The sequence below is a fragment of the Trichechus manatus genome, unplaced genomic scaffold (assembly GCF_000243295.1).
Source record: "Trichechus manatus latirostris isolate Lorelei unplaced genomic scaffold, TriManLat1.0 scaffold00030, whole genome shotgun sequence".
NCBI lineage: Eukaryota > Metazoa > Chordata > Mammalia > Sirenia > Trichechidae > Trichechus > Trichechus manatus.
The window spans coordinates 20,666,277-20,681,505 of record NW_004443966.1 but is presented as its reverse complement, the minus strand read 5'-3'; the positions used below and the strand labels follow the sequence as shown (position 1 = coordinate 20,681,505).

The following is a 15,229-nucleotide window of genomic DNA, read 5'->3' as shown; positions in this document are numbered from 1 at the left end:
AAAAATTTCAATATGGAGAGTTATGAATATGAATTAAGCAGTCCATTGATTTGAACAGAAATGGTCGTGTTATTTGTAAAGTATAGAAAAACCAGCCATCAAAGGAGTGGGTATTGACCAAGTATATAATCTCTGCTATAGCAACAATGAAATACTCTTGATTAACCATGGCCATAATGAATTTTGGGCAGCTCTTGAAATGCCATTTGGTGGTTTATTTCAACATAAATACTATATTTCATAACGTATGGTAAAAGTAGGGCTCATAGCAAATCAGATGTTTATATCTGAAATTTTCCTGAACTTGATATTTTGTATAAAGTATCTATCCCAAAGATTATAGGCAACACCTAGTGTGCATTTCCCTTGGGTATCTCAGAGTAACTAAAAATTAAGTTGTCCTAAACAGACTCATAACTTTCTGCCCCTTTAGCCTGTTCTTTTGTGGTGAATCACCCCTGAATGCTTGCTCTCCCTTATATTCCATATCCAGTCAGTCTCCAAATCTTATCACTTTTACCTCCTGTCTTATTTTCTTAGTGCTGCCATAACAGAAATACCACAAGTGGGTAGCTTTAATGAAAAGGAATTTATTTTCTTAACAGTTTAGAAGGCTAGAAGTCTGAATTCAGGGTACTTGACTGTAGGGAAAGGTCCTTTCTTGTCTATTTCAGCTTCTGGTAGCTGGCAATCCTTGGAGTTCCTGGGCTTGTACACTTGTCTGTCTCCATCATCTTCAGATAATGTCTGTCTTACCCCTGTGTCTGCCTTCTGCGCCTAATCTGCTCTTTGATGGCTGAGAAGTGATTGGCTTAAGACATACCTTCTACTGATGTAGTCTCATTAACATAATAGAAAAACCCTGTTCCCAAATGGGATTACATCCACTGGTATAAACCCATTTAGATTGAGTCGTTTCCTGACTCACAGTGACCTTATAGGACAGCGGTCATATAATAAATGATATGTGACCACATAATGATAGTCATAATTGTATTTTAAAAAAACAAAACAAAAACACTCCAGTAGCAAATGTAAAGGACTATTGGCAAAGTGGAGAGAGTCTGACGGCAGGGAGACCAGTTGGGACTCAGTTGCAGTTGACCCCAGTGCTCTCTCGATTATGGGAGCCCTGACCTTCTCCTAAGAAGCTCTGGTGGCCTGGTGGTTAAGCACTCAGCTGCTAGCTGAAAGGTCGGCCGTTGGAACCCCCAAGCCGGTCCACCAGAGAAAGATGTGGCTGTCTGCTTCCATAAAGATTTACAACCTTGGAAACCCTGTGAGGCCGTTCTGCTCTGTCCTGTAGGGTCCCTATGAGTTGGAATTGACTCGACGGCAGTAGGTTTTGGTTTAATCTTTACAGAAACAGACTGCCCCATCTTTTGCCCTCAGAGCTGCTGGTGGGCTCGAACTGCTGACCTTTTAGTTAGCCACTGAATGCTTAACCACTGTGCCACCAGGGCTCCTCCTCCATAGGCATAGGGGTTAGGATTTGCAACCTGTTTTGGGAGGACACAATTCAATCCTTAACACCTTCTAAAAAGCTTTTGAATCTATCCGGTTCTTTCTCTTCCTTTGGCCAGTAGTGTAATTCAGGCCACTATTGTTCTCATAGGAGTTAGCCCTGTAGCATAGCTGGTCTCCCTACCTCCTTCCAATCTGCCCTGCCCTTTGGCCAGTTCCTTCCCAACACTGCAGCTAGATTGAGTACACTAAAATGCAGATGATAAAATAAATAGATTTTAACAAGATTTACAGGGCCTTTCAGGATCTAGATCCTGATTCTTCTCTTTTCTCATCTGTCGCTACTCTTCCTACAGCCAAACTAAACTCTTTTCGGTTTTCCCAATGTACCATATGGTGTCCTGTCTGGGATTTTGCCCATGCTGGTTCCGCTGACTCTTTTCACAGGTCTTCGCTTTGGCTAACTTGTACTCATTCTTGGGACTCAGTTTAGACCCCCTCCTAGGAGGCCTTCCCTAATGGGGTACCCTTTCCGTGTGCTCTTAGGACATTGAGGATTATCCACTCACCCCACTATATTGTGATTCCTGACTAGATGTGAATGAACTTCTATAGAGCAGTGTCTGTGGCTTATTTGTCTTAATCTCTATGTGTATTTACTGTATGTTTCTGTTTATTTACTATGTAAGTTTCATTTTTACATAATTACATAAATAGTTTTTTATAATTCTTGGCTTATTTTCTTTTTATAACCTTGAGGTTTGTTCCTGTCTCAGGTGGAGGATGCACTGTCCTATCTGGACCAGGTGAAGCTGCAATTTGGTAGTCAACCTCAGGTCTACAATGATTTCCTTGACATCATGAAGGAATTTAAGTCTCAGAGGTAAATGACATACATGGTTGTACTCAAACTTTGTACTTGGAATGTTGAGTTTAGGGGGAAGGCTATAGCTTATTTTCATCTACTAGAAGAATAAAGGATGCCCCATTGTGGGGATTTAATTTTCAGGGTCATGCTTTATTGTATGTATTGCTTTATTGATTGAAATAACGGGAACTAGACCTTTGTTTTCTCCCTGTTGGTAAATTTTTCTTAATACATCATTTCTGTCATGGAGGTAGCACTGGTAGTGATGTAGGCTATTTAACTTTTGAATTGGTTGAAAACAGACACTGATATTTTGGTATGGTTCACAAATACAGGAGAGGAATTCATGGGAGCAGTATAGACGCATGCCCAGTAAATAATTTACACAAGTGTATAGAAAGCTTGATCTTGCTTGGGAAATATAGCTTTGGATTTACTTTCTGAATATCTGTTTGACAGGACTGTTACCATGAATGTATATTCTGTTCAAAATTGTGACTAAGCCTCTTTGAATCTAAAGTTAAATGGCTTTGGAATTTTAGAGTTCTTTATGTGTTGTTAATTTTGTATTATGCAGGTTGATTTTTACCTATTTTCTTGTTTATAGAGCTTAGTGGAAAGTGAATTTTTTTCTTACTGAAGTGTTTTTCAAGCAAGCCATCACTTTTATTTTTCTGTCAGCATTGACACACCAGGAGTGATTAGTCGGGTGTCTCAGCTGTTCAAAGGCCACCCTGACCTGATCATGGGCTTCAACACCTTCTTGCCCCCTGGCTACAAAATTGAGGTGCAAACCAATGACATGGTGAACGTCACAACTCCTGGCCAGGTTCATCAGATCCCCACCCATGGCATCCAGCCTCAGCCTCAGCCAGCACCCCAACATTCTTCCCAGCCTTCAGCCCAGTCAGCCCCAGCTCCTGCCCAGCCTGCTCCTCAGCCCCCACCTGCCAAAGTCAGCAAGGTGAGCTCTTGGAAAGTTTTGCATCATGTGAGTTACATCCCTAGAAAGCACCTCTTTCACATTTCCCTTTTATATAATACTTGGATAGATATATTATGTTGCAGTGATTTCATCAGAGAAGATGCAGTAATCACATAACTATAAAATAGTTCACGTTTACACACCAAATATTTAGATACCTGTTTAAATCTGTGGAGTCCCTGGGTGATTCATGCAGTTAAGCACTTGACTACTAGGTGAAAGATTGATGGTTCGAACTCACCGAGAGGCACCTTGGAAGACAGGCCTGGCGATCTGCTTTCAAAAAGTCACAGCCTTGAAAACCATACAGAGCACAGTTCTACTCAGCACCCATCGGGTCATCATGAGTCAGAATCAACTCGACAGCAGCTAAGAACAACAGTTTAAATCAGCACAACAGTCTGCAAGGACTCTTTTGCCCCCAGTTGCTGCTTATTGAACCCATGAGTATCCCAGCAGTTGGTGGCTTTGTATAATAGTATTTTAACAGTACAGGCAGACATGATCATCTTATCATGATCAAATTAAGCTACCTCCCACATGGTCATCATCTTACAAAACTTACTCCATTTAACAGATTAGGTCATATCAAGCCAAGCAGAAGATACTGTTGATGATGATGATGGTGGTGGTGGTATGTTCTTAGTCTAGAACTACGCTTTCCCAATAGAATAGCCACCAGCCACGTATGACTGTATTTAAATTAGTTAAAATATATTCAGTTTTTCATTTGCAGTAGTCACATGTGGCTAGTGGCTATCATACAGACAGTGCAAATAAAGAACATTTCCATCCAAGAGAGGACAGCAAGGGTCTAGAACACTTTCTGTGTGGAATTATGCAGCAATTGATGTTATCTTTTCTGACATTAAGCATGTATATAGAATGAGTTCCTTTCTATTTGCACCTGATGAGCTAATGAACTTAAAAATTACACATAAAAAATTCTTTGCTGTAGTTGGAGATGTAAGATTGTATTTAGAAAATTTGAGAGACTGACATATTTGTAGTGGAATGTGTAAGCCGTTTACAGCTCTCACTCTCTCCCATTATGATTTGAATTGAGTTAAAATGGCCTGGCCTGAATAAATAAAGGATATAATTTAATCAGCATGTTGTTTCTCTTTAGTTTGAACTTTCTTTCATGTGTCCACCCATCTATGTTTCTGAGGAGAATGCTTTTTTTTTAGCCTTCCCAACTACAAGCACATACTCCAGCCAGTCAGCAGACTCCCCCGCTCCCACCATATGCATCACCACGTTCCCCACCGGTCCAACCTCACACACCAGTGACAATCTCTTTGGGAACGGCCCCATCCTTGCAGAACAATCAGCCTGTGGAGTTTAATCATGCCATCAACTATGTTAATAAGATCAAGAACAGGTTCCAGGGCCAACCAGACATCTACAAAGCATTCCTGGAGATTTTGCACACGTATCAGGTAAGAGGGTTGCCCTTTCAGCCTGTCTTAACCAGTCACCCTCTAAGGGCATCTGGCTTAAGAAGAACTTGAATAACTATAGTTGATGTTCACTAATTCTTACTGGAAATTAACGAACTAGAAAGTATGACTGTATATAAAGCCAATTTGATTTGCCTAACTTAATTGCTCTGCAGCAAGCAGCCAGTCAAGATTTGTAGTTACTGCCCTGTGTAATGAAAGCTTGTTTACCTGGGAAGTTTGGAGGATGATTTGTGCAATATAGTTAATCTGCAGTAAAAAGAGAAATTTCTCTAATGCTTTGTGTTTTATCAGTTGGGAGTGGTCCCTGGGCATTCACAGTTACTGTCCTAGTTTTAAAAAGAATTGTCAGCCACCATCTACTACTTTCTCCAATGCTTGAAGTCAAAACAGGTGCCAAGAATAAGAACATAGACTTTCTTCTTAAGTGCATCCTCAATAGATAACATACAGAGCTCTTGTCAGATATCCCAGAAAGTATGCAAGGTGAGTCATTCAAAACAGTGGCCCTCTAATATGATCTTCTCCCATTTGCAAATTTCTATCAGAAAGAGCAGCGAAATGCCAAGGAAGCTGGAGGAAACTACACCCCAGCGTTGACTGAGCAGGAGGTATATGCCCAGGTGGCTCGGCTCTTTAAAAATCAGGAAGATTTGCTGTCAGAGTTTGGACAGTTCCTACCAGATGCCAACAGCTCCGTGGTAAGTTTTGTATAGAAAAACTACACTATTTAGGATTACTATCTCCTTTGGAAGCTGGAATCAGAAGAGGACTTTTCCTAGATGATACTCATTTGCTTTGATAAGAGCATTAATCCCTTTCATGTGTCTTAATCAGCTTTTAAGCAAAACAACTGCTGAAAAGGTTGATTCTGTGAGAAATGACCATGGAGGCACTGTGAAGAAGCCCCAACTGAACAACAAGCCACAGAGGCCTAGCCAGAACGGCTGCCAGATCCGCCGGCACTCTGGAACAGGAACTACCCCTCCAGTGAAGGTGAGAGTTAGCAGCACTTGCTCATTTGACTTGTGGGAGCAATTTTTGTGGACAAGGGCTCTGGGGGTGGTCATGTGTTCTTATCCAAAACATGTTGACAGCTGGATTCTGGATATTCAGAATGAGTTGGTGTATGTCACGAAAATTTCAGTGCAAAGCTTCTTATCTGGCTTTGCAAAAGAATGTTAGCCTAACACTGATTGCTTGGATTACTGTGCCTTTTTCAGTTCTTACTGGTTTTCTCTGTATTTTCTATCTTTTTTATTATTAGCTGTCATCTCATTTATTTTTTTGTTTGCTGCTAAGAGTTTTCAAGACTTACTCAATTTTCCCCTCTTCTGATTTGATGTTTTCAACCTGCCTTGTGCTAAGAAAGATTATTGAGCTTGATAGTTGTTTATGAAATATGTCAGTGATCTCTTGAGGTCCTCCTGTGCTTTGTGAGATCTCTTTGGTCTGGAGGCTTCTTCTGCCCAAGGTTCTTTGTTGAGTTGCCAGATCTTATCTGTATCATCTTAATCTCCATGGCTGGACCTTTTGGCTGTAGCAGAGGGAGGTCTTAAACTCCTGCTAGTGACCTGTCACATGATGTTTATTTTTACGGCAAACACTGATGATCTGCCTGCAGAAAGCTAAGCTTGCTGTCTTCTTTGATACAGTGCAGCTGTGGTAGGGGACAGCTAGGGGTACGGATTGAACATTGCTTCGGTGCATTCTAAAGCAGTATGTGACATGAAGAGATAGATGTGTCTGCAGAATTTAATTAAAGATAACAAAACCAAGTGGAATTTCTAACAGTAAGGGATGACTGGTGAAGAAGTAAATAACTACATGTTAGGTGTTACTGGCACTTCTGAAGGACCCTACTTTTTAGTGTTTGTGTAATGGTTTCGCCTTTTGAAATCACATTGAACTTGGTAATGGTTTATATTTTTTCACGGTAGTAGTAAGAATCAGTTCTCCAGATATGCTCCACTCTTGAACTGGTCTCCTCCACGCTTGATTACCCACAGGTGGAAACACTATATTGGGGGCCTGCAATGCCCCACCTACTTTCTCCTCAGGCAGTGTAAGCGGAGGCTATGGCTTCTAAGGGAGTGTACTCTGAGATCCCAAAGGTAAATGTGCTGGTTCTCACAATGCTTGTGCATTTCTTCACAGATAGTTGAGAAGTGTTTTTTTAAATTCTTGCTTGACTGGGTTATGTCATGGTCTGTTCATTTCCTTTAAAAGAGGAGTCTTTATTAAATTAGTCTGAATGGATATTGCTGACACGACAGGAATAACTTCTTTCTGTTAAGAAAATAGGAAAATAAAGTGCTTCCCCCACCTCCCATGAAAATTTTTAATTGAATTATTGGTAAAGGTTAAAGATAATTTATATCCACTCCAGGCAATATACTCCAAAGTACTTTTTCTGTGTCTACCAGCTAGGAAGACAAAGCAGTGGCATTAGGTTCCAGATAAAGTTGCTTTTGGCCTCTGGAAAAAAGAGAGGAAGGATATTAATTCTAAAAGTTTATCACTGGTAGTGCTGTGAGCGTTTGTATAGAGAACATATGGGGAATAGTATGGTGAACCTCTGGTCGAGAAAGAAATTGACAGGCAAATTGAAGTAGAGAAGTGTGGAAATCTTTTAGGGTATAAACTGAGTTAGTGGCTTGAATTCTCTCATTTGCTCCAGATTATCAATCAGCAATGGTCAGTGATGGAACTATTGAACACAGATGAAAATAAAATGGTTGAGAAGTCCACTCTCTGAATCTTATGTGTTTGTATTTTTCCTTTTTTGTAGAAGAAACCCAAATTGCTCAGCCTAAAGGATTCCTCTATGGCAGATGCTAGCAAGCATGGTGTGGGAACTGAATCCTTATTTTTTGATAAGGTGAGTCATGGGTAAATTAGATTTGATATCGGCTGTTAATGTCAAAAGAAAATCACCTCCACCCCCAAGAAGGTTTTGTTTTAGAGGCATCAAACTGATTAGGACTTTGTACTTTTTTGCATAGTTTCCAAATTGTAAATTCTTTCATTCTGCTTTGCTTTGGGAGGTGGTTTGTAGCAAAATACAGCATTTTCCATTTCCATAATGGAAGATAGCTTTTTAAAAAATGTGTGATATTCCTCTGGAATGATGTTTGGAGCTCCCCATCGTAGATATCCAGGTCTGTACAATGGGGAGTGTGGGTGCCTGTACCAGCTGTTGGGGACTTAAAATGACTAGTAATCTTCTAATTGCTGTGATACATAATTTGCAGTATGCACAGATAGGGTTCGTGGGGATTCTAATTTAATTGTGTGTTTTCAGAGCTCCCCAGGTGATTCCAATGAGAGCCAGAGTTGAGACTCCTGGTGTAAATGGTGTTGTGTAGTATGTTAGGCTGGCTCTCCTCCTGTGTCTGAAGTCAACTTGCTGATTAGCAGGTTGCTTTCATCAGGGTAGCTGGCAACTTTTGGGCTTCTTCCAAACCCATGAACCAGCCTGGATTGATCTCGTCATGATTTACCCTCTCTTGCACCTCTGGGTTGCAACTCCTGATTTTAAAAACCAATTTTTAAAGGCATTTATTAGATAACTGAGAAAATTTGAACAGAGTCAATATTAGATGCTATTTAGGAATTAAAAAAAAATAAGTTAGTATTTTAAGAGTAATGGTATTTTTTTTAAAGAGTGCTTATTTGTTAGAGATACATACCGAAGTATAGATAGATGAAATGTTGGGATTTGCTTTAAAATTCAGTAGTGGAGGAAATGGATATAGAGGAAACAAAATTTATTGTATATTGATCATTGAGGCTAGGTGAGTACATGGGATTCATTAGACTCTACTTTTGTGTATGTTTCAAAGCTAATAAAAAAAGTAAATAAATACGGTATATAGTACAAAAAGTGCAGTGCTCTTTCATCTTTAAGAGTACATATGCCAAAATCTAGAATAAGCAAATGCACACAGACAGAAGTTTATTAGTGATTACCAGGGACTGGGGGGAGAGGATAATGGGCGTTATTGTTTAAGGGGTACTGAGTTTTTATTTGAGATGATTCAAAAACATTTGGAATTGGATAGTGGTGATGGTAGTACAACCTGGTGACTGTAATTAATATCACTGAATTGTACATTTAAAAATGATGAAATGGCAAACTTTTTGTTTTATATATATTACCACAATAATTTTTTTAACTACGTATTCCATGCGGTATCTACCAGTTGATAGTTATGAAAAGTATATGAGAGCCTGGAGCGGGGGTTGTTGATTTGGTGAGAGTCTACAATCCCTACCAAAGGACCACATACTAAATATTTATTTGTGGAACTGTAGCTCCAGACTGGTCATCTGTCCACACTAGTTTTATTTTGTTTATCCCATTGAACGTTTTTAAAGTTTTGGGTATTAAAATGCTCAATATTATAAATGGAGGAAGGAAGAGATCATTATCGGGGGACAGAAATATCTTATTTTAAAAGATGATTATTCAGGATTACCAGAGTTTGGAAACATTGTTAACCAAGATTCTTGCTGTAAATCTGTTAAGAGAGGCAACAAAAACTTGAGTAACTGTGATATGGTTGGGAGAATGAAGCATGTGAGAAGGTAAAAGTCTTAGCTACTCTAGGATCTCACTTTTTAAATTTTTATTATGGAAAATTTTAAACATATATAAAATTAAAGAGAATAATAGAATGATCCCTCATCCAACTTCACCATTTCCCAACTCCTAGCCAGTATGCTTGTTCATATGTACCCCCACCCATCCCAGATGATTTGGAGACAAATCCAAGATACTATTTCACCCATAAATATTTTAGTAGTTTTCTTTTTAAAATGACTCCTTTTTTCAAACATAATCATTATCACATCTAAAAAAATTTACATTGATTCCTTAGTATCCTCAGATATCTGTCAGTTCAAATTTCCCCCATTTTTTAAAAGCGATGCAGGATCTTTTTGATTCCTCTACTTAACTGTTAATTTTTTGGTTGTCTCCATAAGGTCCGAAAGGCTTTGCGGAGTGCAGAGGCTTATGAAAATTTCCTGCGCTGTCTTGTTATCTTTAACCAGGAGGTGATCTCTCGGGCTGAGCTAGTACAGCTAGTCTCTCCCTTCTTAGGGTAAGTGTAATGAGGGGCTTAGCCCTGATGCAGGATACGGAGGTGAGATAATACTCACTTGGTTTGTGAGTGTATGAGAAGCAAAGTTAATTTAATTGAAGTGGGTCCATTGACTCATAAAATGTCAGTGTTAAAAGAATCCTCCTAGAAGTCTTCTAGTCCAACTGTAGAGGTGAGAAAATAGAAGGGGATTAAAGTACCTGTTGACTGCTGCCAGGAATGGTGGTCTCCTGATCCGGTGACCAGTGCTTAATGTATCCCAGGATTCTAGAATCTTGACTGTATTTCACAACCTAAGAATTAACTGAACACTGAAGCAGTGTTCTTGATCAGAAGTATGACTGATTATTGTGACTTTGCTGTCACCATCATAATTGATCTGAGAGAATTCTATAAGAAAAGGGGAAAACAAATGTTCAGAAGCAATGCTTTGAACTGCTTTGGCAGGAAATAATAACTGTCATAGGAATTTGCCCCTAGTAGCAGAGTTCTGACCCAACACCAAGTGGTGGTGGTCATATCTCAGGATAACTACGTCATGCTTCTAATTGCTTACCAGTTTTTGATTTGATTCTTCAGGAAATTCCCTGAATTGTTTAATTGGTTTAAAAACTTTCTGGGCTATAAAGAGTCTGTACATCTGGAAACCTTTCCAAAGGAGCGAGCCACAGAGGGCATTGCCATGGAGATAGATTATGCCTCCTGTAAACGATTGGGCTCCAGCTATCGAGCCCTACCAAAGAGCTACCAGCAGCCCAAGTGTACTGGACGGACTCCTCTCTGTAAAGAGGTAAGGCCTTCCCTAGTGAGGATCAGCCCTGAATCCTCAGATTCCTCCAGAAGGAAGCAGTACTAGCAATGGAGAATTTATATGAATGAGGAAATCAGGACTCTTTATCTTTTTTCAAAAGAAAACACTTATATTCATGAACCTTTCTTACTAATACGCTTACCTAAACTGGCTAAAGGTGAAACTTAAGAGTAATATGTTAGCTGCAGAGTAGTGTTTGTAGAGTAATGTTTCTCCCTTCCCCTAGAGTTTTGTCTTTTTATTGAGAATGCTTTTCAGTCTCTTCTTCTACCCACAGGTTTTAAATGATACCTGGGTTTCCTTCCCTTCATGGTCTGAGGACTCCACCTTTGTTAGTTCCAAGAAGACACAGTATGAAGAACATATCTATCGTTGTGAAGATGAGCGCTTTGAGGTACAACTCCTTTTTCTTTAGAAGCTAAGGGAAGTAGATGCTAAATGAAAAGGTATCTCAGATATCTCTCTATGAGGGTTGTCTTTTTAAGATTGAAGAGCTCTTGACATTTAGAGGATCACATTCTTCTGTGGTATATGCTTGTTGTGGAGCTTAACATGCTTTACAAATTTGTCAAATATAAGTAATTTTTTAATAACAACTGTGATTTATCTAGGCCACTTTAACAGAAATTGTCCTTTGATGACTGAATAATAATTCTTTGAATTTTTAATGGCATTTTAAAGATTTTTTGTGCTCATGTTTTATGTGATGTATAAAATTATACCTATCGGGTTTTCTTGAAGCTAGTTCTAATTATTTTAAGACCTGTGTGGATTGTTACTTGTAGCGCAGGTAACCTAGCAAGCCAGCTCTGCTGGGAGAACTGGAGTTTTTCTCTCATATTTCTGTATTGATTTGGCTCCTTTTGAAAGAAAGTTAAATTAGGGACTTTATTTTAAAGTAGCTGGGAAGGGAAAAGCTGGAGTGAATAAATGAGTTGGTAGAGAGCCCCTGTATCAGGAGAGGGAATACTGAACAGTTGGCTCAAAATCCACATTGAGTATGAGTGACTAATTCATTGATTCATCAACAAAAAGGGAATGTTTAGTGTGTTCAGAGAAGTAAAATTATGTGTATCCTATTTAATGTATTTACTGTATCAAACTGGCTCTGTTTCATATGGATGGGAGACATCCTACTCTTTTTTTTTTTTTTAAATCCATACTGATTTAGTTCTTTGCCAGTCTACCCCTTTTATACCTCCTCCAGCTGTTTCCAGTTTTGAATGAAGAGCCACATGTTGCTATTAGTTGGCCGTCTCTGCCCCAGTGTTTGAGGAGTTGCAACCATTTGCAGAAAATGAAATCATGACAAATGTTAACTTCCCTGGGAAGTTTGATCAGATTAAAGGAAGCATTTCTTTTTTTTTTTACTTGTGTTTGGTAATGTTAGATGTTGAGTTAGAGAGCAGAGCTTGGCCTCTTTTCTTGAGCCGGTGGCCCTATTCTCTCTCAGCTGGTATACCTGCATATGGGAGGTGACATCCTCATTTACTAGTCGTGACTACAAGGGTGAAGATGAAAGAAGTGTGGCGTATGTGCATGTGTGTATGCTTAGGAGTTGGTGGGATGGGCTAGTTTGAATGGGTTTTCCCTTTATTGGAATAGCTTAGGTAATGCTGCAGTACAGACAACCCCTAAACCTCAGTGGCTTGAAAAAAGAAGTTTATTTCTTGGTCATGCTACATGTGCATTGCTGTTTGACAGAGGACTCTGCTCATCAGAATCACTCAGGGACCCAGGCTGACAGAGTGCCACCATCTTAAATATTGCCAGTTACTAGAGGGAAACAAAGCTCAGAAGGGTCTCACACCCTTAAATGCTCTAGCTTAGAAGTAACAAACATCACTGGTACTCACCTCTTCACAACTCATTTGCCAGGACTAGTTAGTGGCCCTCTCCAGTCACAAGGGAGCCAGGAGGTTCAATCCATCATTTGTCCATAATTGTGGGGGGAGCGGGAAGACCAGAAATATTTTACAAAACATGATGACTGTCACAGTCCCGAAGCTAGAAAACCTAGGGAACACTATTCTGCAGACATTTGGTCATAGGTCTTTGAGACTGCTCATTTACATCATTTTCTGTACCTTAGAGAATCTTGTCAATGTTAAAGCTAGGGGAAAAGTTGTAGACTCAAAGTCATGTCCTTAACCAGGTCAGAAAATTAGTGCCAGGAGTTCACAATGGTTACCCACAGATGACATTGAACTCCTTAAGACTGATAGTCACTGCTCTTATTTCTACTGGATGTGGGACCAGGCTATTGAATGTTTTGAATAGCCTGGGCTACCCTCCAAAAAAAACTTACCCACGAGACTGATGTATCCCCTTGAGTGGTCTTTTTGAGATTGTTTTGATCGTTACTGTTTGTAACAGATCTTAGCGATCAGGAAAATTCAGGGGAAAGGGTCATTAAGGTTACCTCCTAATAGGTCCCTCTGGTCTGGCAGTCCTAGCCAAAGCACACTGTGGTAGTGGTAGAAATAATAACTACCACTTAGCTGTCATTTATCGGATCATTGTTATGCGCCAGGCATTGTGCTGAGCACTTTATGTGGATTATATCGTTAAACCTGTAAAACACCCTTATGTGAGGGTAGGTGCTGTTACCCCCATTTTACTGCTAAGGAGACAAGAATCTTACACAGCTAGTAAGGCAAAGCCAGGATTCAAATCCAGGGAGTTTGACTTCCTACCTTGTACTCCTGACCCACTTTTGTATTCTGCTTTGGAGCTGAGCATGCTTCTTATCGTCCTCTTTAGCTTGATGTAGTTTTAGAAACCAATCTGGCAACAATCCGGGTTCTGGAAGCAATACAGAAGAAGCTTTCCCGCTTATCTGCTGAGGAACAAGCCAAATTTCGCTTGGACAACACCCTTGGGGGCACGTCAGAAGTCATCCATCGAAAAGCACTCCAGAGGATATATGCTGATAAAGCAGCTGACATCATCGATGGTCTGAGGAAGAACCCCTCCATTGCTGTCCCAATTGTCCTTAAAAGGTACCTGAGTGAAGGTGTCTGCTGTGCTTTAGTATGATTTGTGACAGATTCAGTGTCCCATTAATTGAGGTTCTCATTTTTGACCTAGTTGTCCAAAGAGGCCTTCATTTCTTCCCTACCCTGGTTGTTGGAAGTCAGGTACAGAGTGGGATAATGGAGCTTCATGATGGGCTTCTGTGTAGCCAACACTCGAGAACTTGAAAAGTCCATAGTATCAGACCTGGTATGAGCCATGACCCAAGAAGGTAGACATTTCTGAATTTGTAACCCACTGGATTTATAGAGTGCTATATGTATTTGAAGGGGATAGTTTTAAATACAGAAAAGAACAGACAACCTTCCATGTTCCTACCACTTGGCACTATTGTTAACATCTTAGTTATTTGTTTTCTGATAAGAAAAATCACTCTTTGTCTTTGTAAAACTGTACATAGTCATTATAAAAAAGATTTCTACCATATTTACCAGCGATTTCTTACTTCTTTCTCCTAACAACCCTTCATGTCAGACTGAGGGGTAGCGGGGCGTTTGTACCCACCTAAGGTCAGGCATCAAGTAGTTAGGAGGCCAGAGAGCAGACTGAGCCCCAGTCTTCTAAGTCTGCAGCATTTCTAACTGCACTGTGAACCGTTGCTGAGAGCTGGGTCCTCTCTCATTTCATCTGGCAAAAATGTGTTATTGTTTACTGCACAGTTCCACAAATGCCCAGCTTTTATTGTTCTTCCCAGTCTTCCCCTCAAGAGCTGGCACAGATTGGTGGTTATTCCTCTTGTTGCCAGTAGCATTTACTTCTGACTTTTGAGATGTAGGCTGTTTTTCAGTTCTAGTGCTGTTTTTTATTTTTATTCCAGTCTTCTTTTCTGGAGCATTAGGATCAATTCTGATCAGAACTTCTCAGACTGTGTCCAAAGGAACATTACTGTGCAAGTTCTCTGCTCTTGGACTTTTGCATTCACATTATCATAGTACATGTTCTGAGAAGCCCTACAGCAAAGAAACATGTTTAACTTTGTTTAGTGAGGCTAAGGAAGGGAACCCTTTTTTCAAGGAATACTTACTGACATCTCAAGGGTATTTCGTGGAATGCTGTTTGAGAAATAACTATTCTAGGTGAGATGTCTGACTTTGGGACAAATTACTTCCCTAAAATAATTCCTAAATGAGTAACTTTGCTCACATAACAGTTCAAGACTGGTTTGATAATACTTATCTCGTGCAGTCAATTTTGACAGGCCTCATATCTTCCGGCTTTTGAAATAAAGTAGCTTGGCATAGAATTTACTTCTAAACTCTCTGAATTCCCCGGTGTTGTTCTTTCTGTCCCTCTCCACCTCACTAGGTTGAAGATGAAAGAGGAAGAATGGCGAGAAGCTCAGAGAGGCTTTAACAAGGTGTGGAGAGAACAAAATGAGAAATATTATTTGAAGTCTCTGGACCACCAGGGCATCAACTTCAAACAGAATGACACCAAGGTCCTGAGGTCTAAGAGCTTACTCAATGAGATTGAGAGTATTTATGACGAGGTGAG

General features: G+C 39.9%; 1 protein-coding gene across 1 annotated transcript in view; it reads left to right on the top strand.

The window, feature by feature from the left end:
• SIN3A (SIN3 transcription regulator family member A) overlaps window positions 1–15,229 on the top strand; it is a 41,203-nt gene that overhangs the window by 10,666 nt on the left and 15,308 nt on the right. The window contains exons 4-14 of the mRNA XM_023729869.1: window positions 2,241–2,347; window positions 3,014–3,296; window positions 4,508–4,759; window positions 5,329–5,481; window positions 5,618–5,776; window positions 7,572–7,661; window positions 9,770–9,888; window positions 10,468–10,678; window positions 10,977–11,093; window positions 13,463–13,701; window positions 15,041–15,224. Of these exons, the coding sequence (XP_023585637.1) occupies window positions 2,241–2,347; window positions 3,014–3,296; window positions 4,508–4,759; window positions 5,329–5,481; window positions 5,618–5,776; window positions 7,572–7,661; window positions 9,770–9,888; window positions 10,468–10,678; window positions 10,977–11,093; window positions 13,463–13,701; window positions 15,041–15,224 (1,914 nt within the window). The remainder of the gene's footprint in view (window positions 1–2,240; window positions 2,348–3,013; window positions 3,297–4,507; window positions 4,760–5,328; window positions 5,482–5,617; window positions 5,777–7,571; window positions 7,662–9,769; window positions 9,889–10,467; window positions 10,679–10,976; window positions 11,094–13,462; window positions 13,702–15,040; window positions 15,225–15,229) is intronic.